Below are 21,183 nucleotides of genomic sequence, written 5' to 3' on the forward strand. Positions count from 1 at the left end.
TACTACAAAATAAAAGCCAAAACAAAACAAAAACAAATAAAAACAAAACCCTGTGTCATTTTTCCCTCACCTAGTAAGAAACAGGTGCTATATAAACACAAGGTGGTACTCTGATGTTTATAATTAATGAACAGAATTTGGGCTGTTTCACTAGCTATTCTACGGTCTGCTTTTTTTGTACTAAATGAAAATGTTCATAAAAATAATTCCTTAAAAACTCAGTTTCCCATTTATTTTAAAGTAATTCTCCCCCCAAAGATGTATTTTTTCTTATTTATATATATGTACATATATTCACATCAAAACTAAAATTAATCTTCCTTTTCTTGTGTGTATTTATACCTGTGCCTCATTCTAAATGGCTGTAATCTATTAACTTTCATATTTTCTGATCATTCAACAAACCATGAAGAGAAGTGGCCTAGAAACAAGCTATCAGCAGAAAGCCAACCTAGAATAAGAAACGTTTCATTTTTAGCTAGCAGTTAACTCATATATAGGTAATTAAGACTCAAATATATAAAAATCTATTCCATTCAGACTCCATATATCTTCTGGTTTTAAAATCTTTTATATATATACAAAATTATACCTATATTCCTCCTTCCCAAAATGCTTTATATTCCATCCAAGTCTTAGCAGAAACAAAGTTGACAACTGTATCTATTATGTGACGCTATGCGGAAAGTAACACTTTCGTTACTTTGAAAGATATTTTCCATGCTTACGTACTTTTCAGATGAGTAAAATTCCCTGCATATTCATTGAAAATTATTTTCTAGTGGGTGCCATATAATTTATCCTTTCTTTAAATGATTCTGAGACACCGCAGATATCCACAATTTTGTCTTTTGAGTCGTCCTCCTTTGTGTTAGGCCAACAAACATTTCAGCTATCAAAATGCTTACCTCCCTGATTTTTATATGGAATTATATGGAAATGTGGATATGTGTAAAAGCTGACCCTGTAATAGACTGGGAAGCCTAGTCATTACTGTCAAGTAAACAGGAAGCTCTTCTTTTAGAGGAGTGAATGGTGTGGTTTGAATGTGGCAGGTGCTTGGAGTACTAGAATTGTCTGAAGTCTGAGCTCCTGGTTAGAGCAAAGTTAGCTTATCAGTGCTCAGCCAAATACAATGTTCCAAAAACCTGCATATGCTTACCAGATACACTTTCAGAAGCATGTTAGTTTTAATTCTCTCAACTTGGGTAAGTAAGAGAACTGTTCAAGAACTCTGATCTATACACGTAAATGAAAAGGAAAGCAGAAAGAAAGGAGTTATATATGTACCTTCATATAATTAAAGTGTGATCTGTACCTTGAGTATGTGATAAATCAATGTCACTAATATTTCATTAGTTTCTAGTTTTCCTATTTAGCTATCAATTACCACATTTCATCCAGGAATTTTGACAACAAGCAGAAAAACTACAGGAAAAATCAAGCTAACCTTTCTTTATTATGTCTCCTTAAAAATTATGATATAAGAAGAGATCTTTCATTAACAGAGCAGTTTGCTGATGGTCTACCTGATCTCCTTTAGCTCTATAGGAATTCAGAATCCTATAGGAATCCTATAGGAATGCAGAATCATGATCATTTCCAAGGTAAAAATGTTTAAACAGATATGGTCAATATCAATATAATTCCAAATAATTGTTATAGATTAAGATTAATGCTAGTAAATTACCAAAATTCCTAAAAATCTGATAACTAAGGTTGACTTTGATGAAATAATCATTTAGAATCATAAAATGACTGAATAAGAAAGTGAGAAAGAAGCACAAAAACAAAAGAGTTCATGGAAAACTGGTAATTCTTAAAAATTTAGCACATAATTTAAAAACACAAGGACTGAAGAATGACTTCCAGATGACTTTTTTATTTTCAATTGTATGGAATGTGGGAAGGAAATAAGGAGAACCTTTCTGGTTGATAGTATTATAGCAATTTCTGGGAGATAAGAAAACAATTTTAAAAATCTGAGGCTTAAAGTTTATTTAAATTTACTGTATAAAAAATTATAAGTAGAACATGGATTTTTGAAATGGTTTTGTACTACTAAGAATGTGGCAATAATTTCTAAGTTATTCTTCATTATAAAAAATAGCTATGTAAAAGTATTTCGATTATATACATTTTAATTATATGGAAATGTGGATATGTGTAAAAGCTTATGTCTCATCTTATAGTCACATGTACTGATTTCAAAGAAGCGGCTAATATCAAATGACTTTGAACTCCCTTAAAGTCTAAAAGAGGCCTACTGTATAATCAATGACAAATTCTGACTAAAGATGAAAAATGATTCAAAAGTCACAGATGCCTGGAAGGGATTATCAATGTCATGAATTCTATAGACAAATAGCTTTCATATTACAGATGAAAGACTATTGAGTACATGTCCAAATACGTGCGTGCACGCGCACACACACACACACACACACACACACACACACATTTAGAACTGCCCTGGCATATCTTCCCTCTGTGAGATTTGTGACCATTTACCCACATTCATTCAAACAGGAACACTCCACCAATATAATCAATCTCTTTGCAGCCTCTCTCCCATCTCTCTAACCCAAAACACTGTTCTAATTATAACCATTGTTCTCTTTCCTAGCTTGGAGGGAGGCTAGGGGAATGCTGAAAAGAACATTTAATCACTACCATCTGATTCATGAGATGTTCTTCTATCATACTCTAAGGCTTGTCCTGTGTCCTACTACCTCCCACTAGTGTCTCCTGGAAAAGGATGCTGAGGGCCACTGATCAGGAAAGAAAAAGACAAGAAAGGAAACCCAGATGGAGAGGGCAAGCCGTCTTTGCCTCCCATCTCCCATCATCTTACATGTATCTGTAATTTCATTTCTCCTCTTTAAATGTGCAGTGTGTGTGTGTGTGTGTGTGTGTGTGTGTTGAATATATACTGAAGTCACAAAGAAAATCACAAATGAAATAAAGTTGCAGTGCTATCTGCAAGCTAAAATTAGGAAATAAGCTAAAAGCAGGTACTAGAAAAAGAAACAAAAGTACCCTGTGACTTGAAGCAGTTCTGGCAATGGATTTTGGGACTCAGACCAAATTTCAATTCAGGTAGAAGAGAGTATGGACCTAGATTTTTATCTAGGCTACCTGTAATTAAATTGTACATTTCCTTCGACTCCGTAAGTTTGAAATTTCATCAATACTCATGTAGAAAAAATATGACCAACATCAAGTCTAAAATTTAAAGAAAAAGTAATGCTAAGATAATCATCCCATAACAATGTTTATTTTCATGAAAAGAAAGTACCTTATAGAACAGAATGTAATTTATCTTATAATAAATTATGTGAGGCTTTTATACTATTCAAATGAAAGAACAGCTTTATAATTCCTTGAGGGCCTTTTATGGAATTTATAATAACTGTGGACAGGATTTGTAACCCTGCATGCACATTTTCCTCCTACTCACCAAACTCCCTCAAATCCATCAAATGCTTTTTTCCTACTTCTCTTTATCATTTGTTCTCACCTACTGCTGTTAATTTGTGGGTCTTTTTGTCCCTTATTTCTGTTCACACTGTATTACCCTGAACACAAGCTACCCTGTATTTTTCAGGAAACATATTAAAAAATATATATTACTAGTATTTTTTGAAAGAATAAGAATTCTACTTTTAAAAAAACTTCTTATCCTATTGGAGAACTGTACTCATCTCACAAAAAGAAAAGCTAGACTAGGAACTGTGCTTTCTTTAAAGACATAATGAATCCACCTGGAAAAAAAATCACCAAACAATATAGGATCTATATTCTGGGAAAGAGTTCTGGGAAACTTGGTCTTAGGCTCCTTGAATATTTTTACTGACAGCTTGTATGATACTGAGAACAGGTGTTTATTAGGCATCCATTTGTGGATTTAATTTTTCTAAAGGAGGTAACAAATTATTTCAAGACCAAAATTAAATTGGCCAAGACCAATTGGTGAGAAAGAGTCAGTCATACAAAATAAAGTCACATAGAATCAAACACCTAACTACATTTCGGTGCATAGTATGAAATGAAGGCAAAGAAATAAAAATATGAAAAAATCATGTGGAACCATGTGGTCCAGAAATCACCATGGTTCAAAAATTAACAAAGGTTAAGACATACGAAGAGGATGAAGAGCTTATTGGTTTCAAAAACAATAATTTTGTTTTTTATTACATCTGCACTTGCTCACATTCATATGGGGAAACCAGATAGCTGTCAAAATGAGTATTCATATAAATATAAAATAAAAGACGTGAATATGAAAAGAATATATATGATATATCAAAAGGTGACTGTGCACCATTACCTTTCAATAAGTGAAAGTTAAGGGTTGCAAAGCTGCACTCTTAGGAAAGAAAGATAACTATTTGCAATGATTAACAACATGAAGAAGTAAATTATACTTCCATGAGAAAAATTTATCCTTATTTTTATCTTTTAAAATATGGATCCAACAATAATTGACTTTAAAATTTACTTTATGCAAGTGAATATAGTTTGTTTGGGTGCCTATATAAATATGTATAAATACATGATGGCTTCTGGATAATAAGCTTCTAAATTCTTGAACAATGTATCAACAAAGATCATTTAAATCTTCCCTTACAAGATGTATATCTAGGGCAGTCAACCATTCGTGTTAGATTTATAGAAAGGAGTGGTCAGATTTCCAAATCCTTTAAACTTACTACGAAATGACAAGGTCCAGAGTTTGAGCCATTAGCCTAAAGTCTTAGGCATTTTTATTAAAACTTTCTACTAGATGATACATTAACTTAACATGACCATGCTATTCATTAGTTCCTATAATTTAGAATTTTAAACAAGAAGGTAACTAAAATAAACTTAAAATCCAAATAAAACATCAATACGAGGATGTGAAGAGGAAAAGAGAAAGAATATTCATTTTAAAAGAGTTTTCTGAAGCTGTATTTATGATCAAATTACAAATTTCAAAGAATAACTTCCAATTATATTCTTTAATTTTTATTGAATCTGTTTTTTTTTTAATTTCTGAGCAAAAGAAAAAAAAAAAAAAAGACTGACCAATCCATGCAAAAAGTTGGAAGATCTATATTTGAATATCAAAATTAATTTCAGTATTTGCAAGCTTGAAAGACAGGAATAGAGTTGAAATAAAATTTGCCTTCACATAGGAGTATGTGGTTGGCTCAGGACGTAGAGCATGTTACTCTTGATCTCAAGGTCCTGAGTTCAAGCTCCCATGCTGGTTCTACAGATTCCTTTAAAAAAAAAATTTGCTTTCATTTAAGTTAATAACATAGTTTAAAATAAGGCAGAGAAATTATTTTTAAAAAACTGTTATGAAAACTTAGATAATTCAAAAGATATAAGTATGAAAATTCATAGTAGCAAGTACAAGAAAGCCATATTCATGTTCTATCTTCCAAGAATAGAAAGTACTTTATAATCATTAAGAGAACTCTTATATTAATACAGATAAATAAACATTTGTTCAAAAAATAAGAAAATAATAATAGAAAAATATAAATGAAATTAAATTAGATAATAGGAAGAACATAGACTATAATTATTATCATTGAATAATATGTTTTTAATGCCATAAAATTCCAAATATTTCTATTAAAAATATATCAATCCTATATTTTAAATGTCGAACAGGAGTTAAAAGGGGAAGCTAAATATGTGTAATAATATTTAACAAGAAAACTGCATAAGACTGATATCAAAACATTCCACTTATTACTATAAGATTAGGGTACAGCCTCTCTTTCAAAATATAGTTGGTTGTTTTAGGTCATTTCAATCTCAGTCCCTAAGAGAACATGAGAGTTAACTTATTAAAGACAAATCTCCCTTCTAATTTTGCTGAATGTTATGAGCTCTGTAATAAAACAGGACTCCTTTTTAATGAAGTCTAAGGAAATGACAAGAACTATGAGAATTCATTGTAATTACTATGGCTACAAGAAAAATCAACTCAAACAAACAACACTAAACTGGCAGGCTGAAGAACTGACTAGCCCTCGCATTCAATAGACAGCAGGACATCATTTCACCACAATTTTGTGTAGATATAAATTGACACTACGTTTCGAATAGTTTTACTCCTAGCACTGACACCTTCTAACAAATCAAAAGTAAAGAATTTTGTAAGAATACTATATATATCATTTTAATTAGATGTTATTTTATCACCTTGTGTTAATATAGCACCCTGCTCCAAATTTGTCAACACCACAAATCTTTTATTGTTTTTAATCAGGACACTCCTTATGGTATATGTGGTACATTGCCTTTACATAAGAACCATTTTCAGTGTCCTGAACCACTGTTAGACTGAATACTTCAAATTCATTGTACCTTTGTAAAGAACAAAACAAAACAGAACAACAAAACTCTCACACACACATACACACACAAAACAAACAAAAAACTGATATGTAGATTAATTCTAATTATTCTGGCTTTGTTAAAACACAATTTAATAAAGTCTAGAAACATCTAAAATTGCCTCAAAAGATACTTATTTTCATAAATGACTATATATTTGAAAAACTAGAGAACAGCAGTGAATGATCTCTAAAGCCTAATTTTAAATGTCCAATATCCAATCAATATGGTAAACTATTTTTCAGTAAGAATCTCACAGTGACACATAAACAGGAGTTCCTTGACATAGATATTTACGCTGTAATAATGTGTTCCTATCCTCCATGTAGGCCTGAACTAAAGAGAGAGATTACATATCTTGATCTATTCATTGAAAGAGGCACATAAAACTAACACCAATGCAATAAACATGTCTAGAGACAACTGCTTAGCCTAGTCCAAAAAAACTCACTTAGTTCAAATAGTGGTCAATAACAAATGTTCTAAGTTACATAAAAACCTGTATGCAGCTCAGTAAAATTAATTATGAGGAGCATGGCCTCACATCGTTTATTTAGTTACCTAAATGAACATGCACGTCAAAACTAAGTTGAAAATTTGCCACTAAGCTCTGCAGAAGTTAGTGTGTTTTCCTGTTTATAGTGTATGATGGGAAGTGACAGGGCAGCTGAGTTAAGGCTAACACTTTACTGAGCAACATGATGAAGAGGAATTTGGGTAAGATTTTATAAATAAATAACAAAATGACAGGCGAGCCAAACTTTTTTAGAGCACTTTTAACTACAACATCAGTTTAAGCTGTGTAAGACAACATACTTGCAGGGTGACATTGAAATTTCAAAGGCAAAATCTCAAATTTTCATCAGATTTTCATTTTATTAATGCTAAATTCTGAATCTGGCTATGGTTCCCTATGCAACCTCAAATAATTTTTAAGATTTTATTTGAGGTCCTCCTTTTCAATTTATGAAGAGTTGAAAACTACCTAAGGCAAATGCCTAGGAAAGTTAAAAAAAATTTTTTTTATAAAAAAGTTGAATTGTAAATGACGCACAGAGAGAGAAGTGAGCTTTTTATTTCTTATTCCCAGGCTCTAATTGGATGAATGATAAGGGTAGGCTTTTCTTGTTTGTAGTGGTGCCCTTTAAGGACTAGATGGACCTTATTTTAATAACCACTACATGAGCAATCTGTCTTGGCATTTACACTGCTGATGGTAAAAAGCAATCTTCTTTAATGGATGCTGAAAAGCTTCAAGTGAAATCTGTAATTGACAAAGGCTTCATAGAAACTGGCAATTAAGAACAAAATTAACAAAAGGCTCCACAGAAAAAGCACTCAAGCTTTCACAGAATTCTTCTTTAGGAAAATACTTAATAAAAATAAAAATCTGAAAGAGCCAGGTGTTGTTTCTTCCACATTATTAACTACTTTTCTGGTCACTGTGCTTGTTAAAAAAAGATGAGCATATACAGTTCATGTTACTGAGTCTAAAAACTAATCCGCCTGCTAATACTGTTAGGAGGAAAAAAAGAGATAAAGAAAAAGTAAAGAAAAGCCCTAAGTGAAAGTTCAGGCAAGTTCAGGACCTATTTCTTCAAAATAACAGCTGCTCAGTTTTAGTACCTCAAGATTAGTGGAATAGTGTATTGACAACAAGTCAGAAACTCTTTAAAGAGCCAAGCAGCACCGGTAGGGAGAACAAGGCCCTCTACCTCAAGGCTCCAGGAGCCAACACCACTCGGTAAGTGTGACTAGTCAGAAAGTGATACAAGCACATTCCAATTATTAATATAAATAAGAGCACGAGAGTGAGTGGAAAAGGAACAGAACTGGCAGCTGTACTCTCATCGCCCAGTCCTCCACGCCACCCAGCTCCACTCCACCCCCCGCGTCCTCAAGGAGGTTTACCTGCGAGACAGGTCAGACTAAGAGCCCGGGGAGAGTTCTCAGATGAGCTATTTTCTGCCGTGGAGGGTTGGCGGCAGCCAGGTGGGGAAGGGGCAGGTAACACTTACTTTGAGCAGCTTACAGCGGATCTGCGCGGAGACCATGTGGCTGTTGCGCAGGTTGCCCACCCGGAACATGAGCGTGAGTTTTCCGTCCCTCATGGAGATCACCGCGTGCTCGCTAAACATCAGGGTCTCCGCGCGCTTCTTGGGCTGGGACATCTTGATGAACATGCAGCCAATGAGGAAGGCGTCCACGATGGAGCCGAGGATGGACTGGAAGAGGAAGAGAATGATGCCCTCGGGGCACTTGTCGGTAATGTAGCGGTAGCCATAGCCGATGGTAGCCTCGGTCTCGATGAAGAAGAGGAAGGCGGAGGGGAAGTTATAAACATTGGCCACGCAGGGCGTATAGTTGCCAACGTGGGCTTTGTTCAGGTCGCCCCGAGTGTAGGCGATCACCCACCACATGGACGCCATGAAGAGCCAGGCCACCGTGTAGGTAAGGATGAAGATGAAGAGGTTCCAGCGCCACTTGAGGTCCACCAGGGTGGTGAAGAGGTCCGAGAGGTAGCGGCTCGTCTCGCTGCCCAGGTTGCCGTGCTGCACATTGCACCGGCCGTTCTTGTCCACGAACCGCTGCCGCTTCTTCTTGGGCACAAGCTGCTGCTGCGGGCCCTGGCCCGGCCCCTGGGGCTGCAAGCCCGAGCCGCTGGACGAGGTGGTCACTACCTGGTAATCGTCCCCAAATTTCCTTCGGAGTGCAGACATAATACGGAGGGGCGAGCCAGATTCAAAACGCGAAGCGGAGGCGCAGGGGCCGAGCGCTGCAAACCAGCACCAATAAGGAGGTGGGGGCGGGGGAGAGAGGGGGGACAAAAGCGAGCGCGCCGGGGATGGGGGGCGCACCCGGCAGGTAGCTGCGCTCTTTGCCCCCTGCGGACTCCTCTCTTCCCCCGGGACGGAGGCTTTCTCTCCAAGCTGAGTCTTAACACAAGAAAGTGTTCTCCCGCACTCAAGGCAGGAGGGATGCAAGGACCGGGAACCCAAGCGCAATTTTGCCTCCAAGCTTTTCGAGGCTTCTCTTTTCTTCCCCCACCATCGGCATCCCGGGCCACCTTTCGCCTTGCCACAGCCCTCCCGACTACCCTGCAGCCCTCCCAAACTGACTTTTTAAAAATTAATGAGTTGACAGGCGAGTCCCACCCCACCTGCCAACTCGCCAGGCTGCCGAAACTGCGCTACCTGCTCGGACCAGACCCTCCCCCCTCCCCGCCGCTCCCCGATCGCCCGCCCCCCGGAACCGCTCCCGGCTCCCCCCGGCACTCCCGCCTCCTATCTTTTGGCCAAAATCCCGCCCAGAGGCATGTCTGCCGGGCACCGGTGCAACACCCCCCCACCCACGCCCTCCGGGCTCAGAGTCCCGGGCTCCGGACTCCAGAGACGCGCCCGCCTGGCGTCGGCGGGCTGCTGAGTTTCCGCGGGCGCCCCCAGGGCCCTCCGGCCGACTCTCAAGGGCCCCCAGGCCGCCCCCGCGCCCAGCGGAGACGCGGCGGTGCGCGAAACCCGAGCACTCACCCACCCGGAGAGGGCAGGAGGAGGCGCAGCGGGCGGCAGCGGCAGCCTGGCCTCGCACTCCGCGCTCAAGGCTGTTTTCCTCACCCCCACTTTTCCTGGTGCACCACGGTGGGCACCAACGCAGGTCCCCCAAGCTCCGCACCTCCCTGAGGGCACCACGCTGCCCCCACCAGGAGGACCCTGGAGCGCCCTCACGGACTGACTTGGACGCGGGACTTGAGGGTTCCTTGGCGCCGTGCTCTCTTAGCTAGGCGACCGCGGTGCTGCCGTAAAGGGTTCGAGCCTCGAGCTGCCGGTCAGACTTTCAGGTTAAAAACCAGCGCCGCTTCAGCCCTTCTTCTGCTTCACGGTGCCTACCTTTGCCTCTTCCCTCCTGGGTCCCCCACTCCCTGTCCGCGCCTCGGTGGCTCCGGGTAAGATGCGAGGCGCGAGCAGGGGCGGCGGGAGAGCGGTGTATGCGCTGGTGCGTGTGATCAGCTGCAGAGCCGCGCTAGCCCCGCCTGTCCCTGCCTTCCCCCGCTGTTCCACCAGCCTGAATTGCACCTCCGCGCCTCAGTTGAGCCCGCAGTGTCTGACAGCTCAGGAAAAAGCGAGCCCCTCCAATGAGGAACAACTCTACATCCGCTTCCCAAAGCCTGCCAACTCTTCTTCTTCGCCCCCTGCCTCAGGTCAGAAGCCCCCAGCAAGCCGGGTATGCTGTCCTCTGAAAGAAGTAATAATACGTCTCTCTAACTAGGGCTCTCATCTAAACCGATGCGTGGATCCGGAGATGCACCATAAACAGAGAAACCAACTGCCTCCACCATGGGCATGTTCAGAACTCAGAGTTGCAAGTAGCAGGGGGGTCCTTAGGATGGGAACGGAAGGGAGGGGAGACACTAATAAGAAAATTCACAATTCTTTCTGAAAATGGCTCTATTAGAAATGCTCAGAATGTCCACAGTAAATGTGTGGCTGAAAAGGAGGGAGGAAAACTGGACTTTAATGATCCGGAGCCTGACAGTTAACTTAATGGAAGGGCAAAGTGCAGAAATAGTTAATATAGCGCCCATGTGTAAATACCAGCTTATTTACCACATTTCATGTTCACTTTAAAATGCCATTGTACCTTATGGCATGCTCCATTCAGTTCAGATACGTGAAATGGTTCTTCTTGGAAGATCATCAAATTGTGGTGTTATAAAAGCAAAGGGCTTGCTTTAAGACTCACATACAAATGAAAATTAGTACCTAATCATCCTACTAGTTCTCTGCCAATAGGTGCTCTCTTCTACCTCTCCAGCCCTAAACCCTAGTGCAGGTAAGCCTTGCACCTTTTCGGCCGTAAGTACAGAACTCTCACTGTCCTTTGGTCTCTCTCTGTCATTTGTCATCTATCCCAAGTTACAGAGTGTTCTCCTGCAGGCTCTCTGATAAGAGGTCAGTAACTCTGTTATTCTTTAAGGTTACATAAGAAGGGAAAGTGACACTGTGGGAAGTGGAAACTGCTGTGGGTCTGCAATCATAAGACCTGATTTGAGTCCTGGCCTTGCCATGTACAAACTCTGTGACCTTGAGCAAATAGCTAAACATCTTTGGGCCCCAATCTTCTGCTCTAGAAAAACTGAATTTTAACATTTTCCCAATGTTGGTTTTATTAACTAAATATCCTGTGAAGGATATTTTATACTGGGCTACAAAGTTGCAACAAGGCCAAGAGATTAGCAATGAGTTTTGGGGGTTGGCCCCCTGTTGTTACTAACACATATATTCCCTTCTCATTTCAGACTACTCTCCCCGTAACTCCTTCTGCCCTTGCCAGGCTGGCTTCTTTCAATTCCTGAAACCTACAGAGGTGTAAGCCCTATCCTTGTGTCTTTGGCCTATCTGTTCTCTCTTCTTGCAGTGTTTTTGACCTGCTGTTCTGCGTTGCTGGCTCCTCCAGTCCTCAGCTCTCAACCTGAAAGCATTCTCCTCAGCGAGGTCTTGGCTGCCTCCCAGGTACCCCCCATCACACAGCTCGGTTCATCTACATTTTATTTTCCTAGCTGCCATTTTCTTCATTCGTTCATTCCCTCCACCTCCATCCCACCCCCCATCACTGTCCTGGCATGTAAGCTCTACAGGGGCAAGAACTTTGTCTGTTCTTGTTCTTGTTCTGTCTTGTTCACTGCTACGTCCCTAAATCCTGGGACACTACTGGTCACATAGTTGGGTCACTATATTTGTTGAATCAATAACAGATATGCCAATCTATAACAAATGAACCAATCTGTATCACTGGGAACTCCATGTGCACTGAAACTCTCTCTGAATGATACAGAATTGAAAGTCATCACTAAATCAATTATAGGATTTAATATAAAAGAATGTGTTCCTTTTTAAAAAGCAATATTTTCCATGCTTGTTAACTTTGGAACTGATATTCAATGACCTACCAAATGTATTGTATTGCTACAATATCTCTCATGATTTCCCCCTCTCTCTTTAAAAATGTTTTATTCAAATCCCCATTTGACTTTAAGCCCCAAGTCAAATGATTTTCTTGTCCTCAGTCTTTTGCTCCTTCAAACTGTCCTAGACAGTATTACTAAATCTATCTCCTTAGAACCATATAAACTTAGCAGTAGAATGGAAACCAAAGAGTTCTCTGATTATTTCACTTGATCATTTCATTTCCAAAATCTTATGCATTCCCACCTTTCAAAAAATACTTCTCTATGAAACCCTTTGCCATTTTCCAACAAATGAACTTAAAAACAAATAACTTTTTACGTTGAGAGACATGGTCAAGTCTAATCCTCTCACTTCACAAAGAAGCAACTCAAAGCTGGAAAGAGAAAATAAAATTGCTGCTCAATGTCACAGAGTCGAGAAGTGGAGACCTTGAGATTTGAACCCAGAGCAATGCATCTCCAGAATGTGGGTACTCTACCATCCCTACCATCTGGTGCCTAGAAAGGAGTATAGGATTCCTGCTCAACAGCCAGGGTCTCCTTCAACTCTGCCATGCTTCTCATGCAGGCTGAGATCTAAGGGCCTCCAAATTTGGCCTTACCTGTCTTTCCAAAATCATCTCCCACCTTCCCTTTAGTGTGGGTTCTGCTCCAGCCAGCTTTGATTCCTGGCAGTTTCCCAAACATACTCTACATTAACTTCATTCGCTCACCTTCTTTCTTGTCACATAAATACCCTTTTTCTGTCCCTGCAAAGTTCAAATCATCATCACTGATGATGATGTGTGCTGAGCCAGGAAGGATTTCTTCAGCTTTTATTTCAAGTGCCGCCTCTCCATGTTTATTCTGCCCCTAACAGTGATCTACCTCTTCTGTGAATTCTCATTCCCCTAGATTTGCAATGTGTTATGTATGTATGTATGTATGTGTTTATTTATTTATTTTTACTCTCCAGTCTGTATTTGAAATCAAAATTCACCAATATTTCCCCGATACAATGGTAGGCATCCTGACTATATCACACCTCTTAATATTTTGCTACTGCCCTATACTCTGGATCCCCAACATTTCCTTGCTCGTGGCAAATAATTAATAAAAGTTTAGAGAGAACTGCAATATGTTTAGCCTACTTTAATGTGTCAGGCAACGTGCTTGGAACTTTATAGTTAGTATTTACCTAGCTAGGAAGATGGCAGAGCAGGGACTTCAAAACCCGACTGCCCATTGTAAGGTCCTTATTCTCTTAGAGGAGCAGTATGGCCTGATAAGTTACATATTTTTCGGGATGCAATCATGTCCCACTTTAAATGTGGCTGAGCCTTTGACCTGTTTGTGACATTGAGTGCAACTCCTTGGAAATGTTTAAAGATGAACGAAACTCATCTTCCCCTGTTAGGACAGCTGCTTCCATGATGACATTCTGGAGGGCAGCCAGCCCCACTGTGCTGAGGCCAGGCAGGAAGTGTGGGGAATAGATGGATGACAGAAGGCCACCTAATCAGGTGCTGTCTGATGAACTGAAGTAGAAACACTGTAAACACAATGGGTCAAAGGAAGGAGAGGCACACAATTTCAGCCAAGGCCACAAGGCCAGAAAATTCTGGAAAATATAACTACAGCATACACACGCATTTATAGCCTAACATTTAAAGATAGGGCAGTAGATTATAAACAGACTGCGCCACAGTTCTTGGGGGAGGGGCAAGTCGTCAGAGAAGGGGAATCAAGGCTATATTTAACAACAAAAACAGTTAAGAACAAGCTTCATACTTATTCTTCCCAGAAAGTACTTCTGGCAATATCTTATTTGCTGTATCCAGGATCAGTAGTTTCACCAATAACCAGAACTTCAAAAATGAAGGATATGAGTCTGTGTCTTAATACTAAAAGGCATGACTTTGCACAGGCACTCGCCCTATTATGTAACTGAACAGTGTAGGGAAGAGTATATTTAATGTAAAAGGAAAAAACCCTCTGCCCCTGAAAAGTCCAAATTCTAAAAATGGCTTAATCGGCCAACTGTGAAAAAAGCAAGGCTTTGAACATCTCCACACACCTGGACCCTTCTTTTCGTCACTCACTTATTGTCACTGCAACTCCTACCATGTGAGAGTCAGCATTGCCAGAAACATTAATTACTCTCAGGTGAAAATGGCATTATATTTAATATCCCTTTACTCCTAATCCTATCATTCTCCAAAGTACAATGAAGACATGGGCAGGCTTGGGGATCTGAAGTGCTTATGTTTCAAAGGTGACACATTCCATTGCCACCATAAGTTCTGCTATATCTGGGAAGAGGTCACCCTTTGAAATTCTATATGCAATTTTTGGCAATAGAATGGTGTTACTTTTTTTTTTTTTAACCCTCCTAAAAAAAGAATACTGAAGTTATTTTCTCTCTTGCCAAAAAGAGGAGGAAAAAAATGAAAAGGAGAAATCAGTTGGAGATTTGATTGCACAGACTTGGGAAGAGAGAGGCATTGCCATACCATGGTGGATGACTCATCTAGCCCTTAATCTTGGCTCCAAACCCTGGCCTCTGCCTGAGGATTCAGAGAAAGGCAAAACGCCATTGTCACTTGGAAGCCATTTATTTAACAAGGTTTTCCTGACTTAAACCCTCTCTTTACTTCAACCCTGTACCTGGGAGTACTCTGGTTTATGAAAGAATAAGGGCTTTTAAAAGAACCTTCCAGAACTCAACCTCTGTTAAAAATAATAATAATAATAATGATGATGATGATGATGATGATGATGATGTTTATTTTGTCAGCCCCAAGGGTTTGTAGGCAGAGCATCAAGGAAAAATAATAAATTTGCGTCTTTATCCATGTCAGTCAAAGTTCCATTTCTAAGGATCTCTTTCTTCCCTGAGAAAAACAATGAGGTCCCAGATATCAAAATACGTACAAGAATGTTGTTTAGTTTAATACTCAACATACACAAACCATGTGCCTAGCACCAGGTCAGAAATTAGGACAAAGTCATGCCAACCAAAATATTAACAACAAGAATAATGGTTAATACAATGTGGCAAGTACCTGAAGAGGATTGTTGTTAACATTCAGAGAAACAATTCATTTCAGGAAATAAACTTCTCTAGCTATTCTGAATTTTCCAAACCTAACAAACTGGCATCACTTACATTTTGTGGAGCATTAAATTACTTCAATCTAAATGATTTTATTTTAGAAATCTGCAGATTTATTTTTAATGACAAGATTTCCAAGAGGAGAAATAATTTTTGCTCATTTTATAGAACCTTACAAACATAGGTTAAAATACTCGGAGAAAAAAATACAACCAGTAGTATTTTGGAGTTGGTGGAGTAGATTTTTTTCACTCTGATTTTCTGTTTTGGTGTACACAGAAAAGATTGGAATTATTTTCCAAGACTGGAAAATAAAAAGTTTTAAAGAAGATTGATAGATTGTGTCAATACAGTTTACCTTGGAAGCAGATACTGAGACAAAGCTAGGTGTGCAAAACTTTTTTTAGGGGCAGCATCCATAAAAGCTAAAAGGAAAACAGGATGTAGCAGAAAGAGCCCATACACCATCGTGCTGATTGGACACCAATGAAAGGAAAGGTCAGAGGAGGCAGAATTGAGTAGAGTGATGCTATAGCTATGGTGCAGATTTGATAAAGTTTTGGCCAGCCCAATGGGGAGCTCAAGAGCAAAGGTCCCCCATTGGAGTAGTACCATATGGGGCAGGAATGGGCCTGTCCTAAGGGGCCCACTGAGCTGTCATTGTCTGGGGACTACCCTCAGAAGGACATGCCTTCTGCAGAATGCTACATCAGATTTGGAAAGTTGCTGTAGCTGGAGGCCTTCAGCTAAACACACTTCTTCCAGCAGAAAGGCAAGTTCTTCTTGAAGGAAGATCAAGCAGCACAACTCCTTGGCTGCCAGAGTAGAAATGTAGAATCTATCAGTGTCTTTCCAGAAGTTTTGTTACAAATATCCAGAAATGCTAATATAATCCAACCAACTGATGAAGGATGTATGCCTAAATCTTCAGTTTTGTCTGAATCACATGAATCTGGTAGAATCAGGAGTCTGGGTGGGGAGTGGGGGGGGCGATTAGAGGGGTAATAGCTAATGGCCATGTCGATTTGACTTTGCTTAAAGTCTGCTAGAAAATAGGACCATATATACATATATATGCTTCTTGACAACACCAATGAATAACGAGGCTGCCTCTCTGGCTGAGAAAGGCTACATACCAATTGTGAGAGGTAACATAGACGAAGGACAATACAGACATCAGAATTCATTTCAGTCGTGGCATTTAATTAGATATGTTACCAGTAGCCAACACGCTAAATGCTACTGTAATTCTCCTGAAAGAAAAAATATTATACCTTTTAGCATCTTCCAGTACTGAATCTTCATTAAAACTGCACAAAGGATGAGGAGAGACAGGAGTAATGAAGCAATTGGCCCATAGCACAGGGTAGGAAAATAAAGAAGTCACAAAGACCGTGGATGACAAAGCGACGGTGAACAGAACTCAAATATTTCCCAGCATGTAACCCCAGGCTAGAAAGGAAGGAAGAACGAGGAATAGAATTTTCAGAAATCTGATTGCCCTGTTTATAGTTCCTAGCTATGCATCAGAATTGCCCCAGATAATTATATCAGATTCTGTGGGCATAGAGCCCAGCCATCAGTATTTTTCAAAAGCTGCCTTGGCGACTGTGGCAGAACAGCAAGAATGGAGACACACGGATCTGTGGGAACTCAGGTCTAATAGTAGAAGAGCTTCCCTGAGAAATGTCACGCATGGGAGTTCCATCAATCTTCCCTCCCCACACCTCACTTCCTCCCCACTTCTCAGAAGTCTTCATCCTCAGAAAGCCTTCATCCTTTGGCACCAAAGAGAGATCCTGGGGATTAGTGAGCCACGGTGCCCACACTCTCACATCACCAGAGTCCACCATTTACAGACCAAACTTCAATGTGCAGGAGGCTCTTCCCCTCATTGGAAAGGCCCCGGGCCCAAGCAGGGCACATTGTGACTTGACTGCAGTTGAACCCAGTCCTACCACTCACAATCCTAAATTGTGAACACAAATGGAAGAATCTGAGGCCACCAAATTTAAAGCCCATAAATGTTTTAAATTTCTTTATCAATAATATTTCTACTGCTTTGTGTAGACGTGCATGTGAGTTGCAAGAAGTCTGCCTTTACTGTCCCTCTTCTCTACTGTTTATCATACTGTCCTGAATTCAAAAAGGTAAAAAGAGAGGAGGGAGGGAAGAAGAAAAGAAAGGGAAGACGTGAGCAAAGAAGAAGAAGACAAAAATTAAAATTCTCACAACGATTACTAATGAACCTGTGGAAGAACACTGGTGAAACTGGGACCACATTGTCCAGGAGTCAAGCTGGGATGGGCACTCTGGGTCATTTGTTTACATTATGTGATTATTCGGGAGAGGGGGAAGAATTACAGAAACAAAAACAATATTATGAGAAACCAGCATGTCATTTTTATACACGCTTATTTCTAGATTTCCTCCCAGATTTTATTCGGGGAAAACACACAAATTATTTATTTTTTTGTATTTTTTGTATTTTTTTTAGCTTGTCTCCGGGAAGGACTGATTGGCGTTCACTTGGTAAAATGACAATGTAAACTCACCCATGTTAGTGATTACCCAGTACATTATTTTCATGTTGCCCACAAAATGATGGAGGACGCCTTGGGGATTAGTTTCAGGGTGGAGTGGGAATGCATTAAACCTCTTCCTTGTTTTGTGGTTTCCCTCCCTCCCCACCGCCCCTGCCAACCAACAAAGTAGATGCTTAAAACTATTCAAATTTCTAGTTAAGCTGCAATTATTCAAAAATGATCTCAAAGTAAAAATTAAGGGGATAAAAAGCAAAAATGTTATCCAATTCATTTGTAGGGAGCTTCTTCCTATGGACTATGGCCCCATAGATAATAATACCATGGCTCTAGAAATATCTTGGTATTTGGAGTAATCATTAAAAGTAATTAAAAGTAATAATTCTCTAAAGCCACTCTTTTTCCTTCTCTCCTCTTTATCTACTAATAGGAAAGCCAAACAGAGCTGAGATGATTGACAGATTTTTTTTTTTTTTAATTAGTGACTTTCTCTGTTAAAAGGAGTGGATGGGTGTTAGCACTCTATTATGCACAGAACATAAAGAAGATGCCTGCTGTTCAACATTTACATATCAGTATTGTTTTTGTTTCACACCAAGTTTCCTTTTGCATCCAGATTAAAAAAAGAAAGACAAACGATGCTGTGAAATGACCAAATAATAACTGATTTTTCTCTACCTTTAGAAAGAAAGTTATCTCAGTGAGTTCTTTTTAGTAAAATCAGAGAATAAAAATGTAGCAATTAGCAAAGGGGAGAGAAAGAAGAAAGAGGTAAAGGGCGGGGGGAGAGGGGAGGGGGGTTAGCGGGGGGGGGGGGGGGGGAGGGGTGGTGGTCAAAGCCTAGTCCCAGCTCTCAGTAATGGGCATCTTCTTTTTTGCATTCCGTGAGGCTGGAGTTGCTGTTGATGAAATGTCCTCACATATTCTGTCAATGTCAGAATGCAAACATCACTAAATAAACCCTTGTGTCAAAATGTCGCGTAGTGATTATTTATGCTTCTTGACAACACCAATGAATGACAAGGCTGCCTCTATGGCTGAGAAAGGTTGCATACCAATTGTGAGAGGTAACATAGATGAAGGACAATGTAGACATCAGAATTCATTTCAGTTGTGCCATTAAATTAGATACGTTACCAGTAGCCAACATAGTAAATACTGTTTTAATTCTCCTGAAAGAAAAATATTGACTGAACAACTTAATGCAAATCATTTAGGATTTAACATGCATTTGTGAATCTCTGTTATCCAGTAGATAGTATTACTGAAAGAAAAGTGCCATTTATTTTTCTTCTTTATTTGCTCACTGTTTCAAAATGTTCCTTCTTCTGGAATTGAATTTAGAGTCCACATGTTTGGAGGAGACTGCAATTACTAATGAAGTTTGGATAACACAGAACAAACCAAATGACACAATGATAAAGTCTTTGCGATGTATACACAAAATGGCTAAGGTATTCAGGCCGTTGATCGTTCCCAAATCCAATATTATCTTCTGTTCCAAAGATGAGTACTTATTGAGGAGTAAGAGGCATAGTGTCAATCATTAGCACAAAACCATGTATTGTGAAAATATTTTATCAAATTAGTCAGGTAAATGGTAACGTTATTATAAATCTGTTATCATACATTGCATATATTAGAGAATAGTTAAAAGGTACTGTTTTATTAGGGTTAACATTCTACTAACATACCACTCTACTAATCATACTGACACATACCATGCTCAAAACACAATTCAAAGTCACCTAAATCCCTATGGCTTTTAGGATCTTGAGTAAGACCTTTGATGCTGCTATAGAACTATTGGAGTATGAATCCTTGCTTTGAAGTTTCTAGTTGTGTGATCCTAGGCAATTTCCTAACCTCTCTGGGCTTGGCTTTTCTCATTATTAAAATGAGATAGGAATAGGTTCTACTTCTTTGGTGTAGTCTGATGTGAGAATTAGAAGAGGAAACTTACATAAATCATGCAGCCTAATATCTAGCACAAGACAGTTTCAAATTCAATGAAAAGCAAATAAATTTTAAAATTATCTTTAAATGAAGGGCAAATCCACATGGAGAACTTCTAAGTTACTATACCCCACAAATGATTTTATAGCCACAGACATGTACTGAAATGAAAATAAAATTTAATTCAAAACACTTCTCATGTTTCCACCTTTCTTTACAACCTTGTAGGCTTATAAGTTACATACTGTGTTTCTTCACCTCAACTCAACAGAAATAAGAGGATGCTTGCTTTTATTCCCTATACTCTCTCATTGTGTTACTCTACTCTTTTGTTGCCTGTATCTGAAGTGACCCAACACTGACTCTGCTATTCGTAATTTAATTAGTACCTTCATTTACTCAAGATACCTTTGCCTATGGAGAAGTAATGGAGGAGAACCATTTACCACCCACCCCACCTCACCCGAGTGCTTGCCTTCATATAAGAAACAAATTGGCTTCTTGCCAGCCCAACAAAAAATGGACCCCTCCTACTCTCAGGGGCAACAAAACTACTACTAGAAGCACAGCAAAACAAAACGTCTCTTCATTTTTCTCTGTGATCAAATGGTGAAAGATCTATTCACCAAAACTCTTCTTATGAAGGAAAGTGTTTGGGCAGATTCTGGAACATCTGTGAGTGGTTAAAAACTCAAGAATTGCTTGTTAGTCCTGGAGGGAAGAAGAAAGAGGAAGAAAGAAAAGAGTCAAAGTGGCATTAGCACTGGGATGGGAGGCCTACCACTCGGGGAGGTGACCCCTCCCCATGACAGTCATTTACAAAGCTCATCTGTTTGATGATTGGGTTTGATGCCAAAGATGTGCCTGGGATCCACCTGACCTGATACAAGGCAAAGCCAAGGTGGTTCTTGCAGGTGTAAGAGCTGAAAGGTAAAGATATGCAGGAAGAAATAGCCCCTAAAAACAGAGAAATCTCTTAAAGGACTTGCACTGGATAAGGTTCAAACTGAGCTGGAATAGTACAGTAAGGGCCAATAGTGCTCCCAGGTGACCCTTGCTTTATTTTTGATTTTGTGTGGGTGATTCATTTAAAAACATTTTCCTAAGTCAAACAGATGATCCAAATCAGCATTTCCCCCCATTAACCTTTCTTGTGTTCTGTGTTGTGTTCAGAGACACAACTGAAGAAAGGAACAGTTTAAAATTCAGAGTTGGGCTAGGCCAGGCCA

General features: G+C 39.5%; 1 protein-coding gene across 3 annotated transcripts in view; it reads right to left on the reverse strand.

Annotated features, from left to right (window-relative positions):
* KCNJ3 (potassium inwardly rectifying channel subfamily J member 3) overlaps positions 1-10,695 on the reverse strand; it is a 151,961-nt gene extending 141,266 nt beyond the window's left edge. For 2 of the 3 annotated variants that reach the window (XM_059167303.1, XM_059167302.1), the window contains exon 1: positions 8,418-9,609. In XM_059167303.1, the coding sequence (XP_059023286.1) occupies positions 8,418-9,119 (702 nt within the window). In that variant the 5' untranslated portion in view covers positions 9,120-9,609. Of the gene's footprint in view, positions 1-8,417; positions 9,610-10,283 lie in introns of those variants that run through there. The other variant, XM_059167301.1, reaches the window with a different exon arrangement.
* Positions 10,696-21,183: the final 10,488 nt, after the last annotated feature.

The sequence above is a fragment of the Mustela lutreola genome, chromosome 3 (genome assembly GCF_030435805.1).
Source record: "Mustela lutreola isolate mMusLut2 chromosome 3, mMusLut2.pri, whole genome shotgun sequence".
Lineage (NCBI taxonomy): Eukaryota > Metazoa > Chordata > Mammalia > Carnivora > Mustelidae > Mustela > Mustela lutreola.